General features: G+C 39.6%; 1 protein-coding gene across 1 annotated transcript; it reads left to right on the top strand.

Moving 5' to 3' along the window:
* Window positions 1-341: 341 nt before the first annotated feature.
* Window positions 342-1137, top strand: si:ch211-132e22.4. Its single transcript, XM_037973643.1, has one exon. The coding sequence runs from the start codon at window positions 430-432 to the stop codon at window positions 1135-1137; it is 708 nt and encodes a 235-aa protein (XP_037829571.1). The 5' UTR covers window positions 342-429.
* The last annotated feature ends 706 nt before the right edge of the window (window positions 1138-1843 follow it).

Here is a 1843-nt window from a genome sequence, read left to right as displayed (position 1 = left end):
TGATTAAAAACCTACATTTTGTGTGTAAAGAAAACAGGAAGTAAAACTAAACAGAAAACTCAAGGGAAAACTTCAATAAATTAAAAATCTAACATTCCTTAAAGGAATGCATATTGCCTGCTGCCTTTCATGACAGTTTTAGACTAAGATTATTTTGTGATGAGAAATTACAGAGTTGTAGCTATTTTAATCAAATATTAAAAACAACAGGAACAATCTCTTGCTATGTCTCACATGACTAGTTAGAGCTTAGAGTATGTGTTGTGAATGACTCTCAGCTACTACCATACCAAATGTTATTTTTGTTTTATCTTTAAAGTGTATGTTTTTATACCATTTAAATAAAACAAATGTGTTGTGGTAGTGGAGTAATTCAGTCTCAGTAATTCTCCCTCCTGTGTTCTTTGTTTAGGAGACAGTAAAGTTCCCATGCACATCATGTTCCTGCTTGTGACTGACATCATCAGTTTCTTTGGTCGTCCTAGTGTGGATCAAAGCACTGAAAATGACTTAGTCTTCTCATCCAATGGCACCAACTTCATCTTTTATTATGGCGTCGTCTCCAACATCACCCTCATGCTGTTTATAGCTCAGGAACATCATCTGCTGGTGGCATACCCTCATTGTCTTGCTTGCTTCACTAGTGTTAGGCAGTCTCTTGCAGTGACCCTGCTGGCATGGGCAGCTCCTTTTGGTATGGTCACCCTTGCCATGCTGCGTTACAACCTCTGGTTTGCTGCAACTCTGCTCGCTCCTTTCCCATTACTTTTCTTTTTTGCTGTGGATGCTTGGAGGGTTGTCCACTGCTCCCAATCCAACCCTCTAAGCCCAGAAAGGAGGAGGACAGTGTGGGGTATTACTGCTATCTGGGCCAACTACACTTTCCTCTATGCTCCCTTTATCCTCAGTGTACTCTTGGAGGCTCTATCCTTCAAAGAAGAAGTACGCTATCTGGGACTGGTATCTCACCTGCTACTCTACCTCACCCCTCTATTGGATCCCTTCCTTTATCTATTTATGACCAAGGGACTTAAAGAGACGTTACAAGCTTTACCCTGCTATCAAAACTTTAAAAAAAGAGAGACTATGAGACCCACTGTAGATACTGTGGCGGAAACTGTAGAGACAAGACTTTGAAGGCATCATCAAACACAAAGATCTTCAACATTCCTCAGTCTAGTTTGAGGTTTCCTTTACAAAAACAAACAATTCTGTTAAAGTTGCACAGCTATAGCACAAAGGATGGACCTTTTCAGAAGAGTTTTTAAGAATCTAACGTTAAGAAAATCTGCTATAAATTCACACCAGAAAAATTTAGCACATGAGGATTGTGGAAATGTTTATCACCATTTTATATTTAGCCACCATTTTAAAACCTTTAAGAAGTAGTTGTTTAGTTTATCTGGAAAGAGAGAGATAGGTGGTAAACATCCTGGAATGTGAGCAATGGATGTGCCAGCAAGGAAGGGGGAAGGAGAGACCTCAGTGATCCTCCCTCTGTAGGAGGGGGACCCCAAGTTGTAAAAACCAGAGAACATCCTTTGTTTCCTCAGACAACCCTGGAGTGATGGCTTGACTAGTTTTCAAGGTAATCTGTATCTCATTCCCATTGATTGTCTCCCAGATGCATCTGGTTTTATTATTGTATGAATATTGACTGATGAGGTTTGAATAAATGTGATAAACTTTAACCCCTTACCACTCCACCTCAAAAAGCTCAAGAAGCCTGGAAAAGACGTACCCAAATTAAATTAGATGCTATTCTTCAGCCTTTTGTGGTTCAAACTAAAGATTAGGCTCCATGTGAAGTTAACACTTTGAATTTTTTGCCTGAGCAGTCAAA

Source organism: Kryptolebias marmoratus, linkage group LG22, assembly GCF_001649575.2.
Source record: "Kryptolebias marmoratus isolate JLee-2015 linkage group LG22, ASM164957v2, whole genome shotgun sequence".
NCBI lineage: Eukaryota > Metazoa > Chordata > Actinopteri > Cyprinodontiformes > Rivulidae > Kryptolebias > Kryptolebias marmoratus.
Note: the sequence above shows the minus strand (reverse complement) of the source record. Positions and strands in the feature narration are given on the sequence as shown.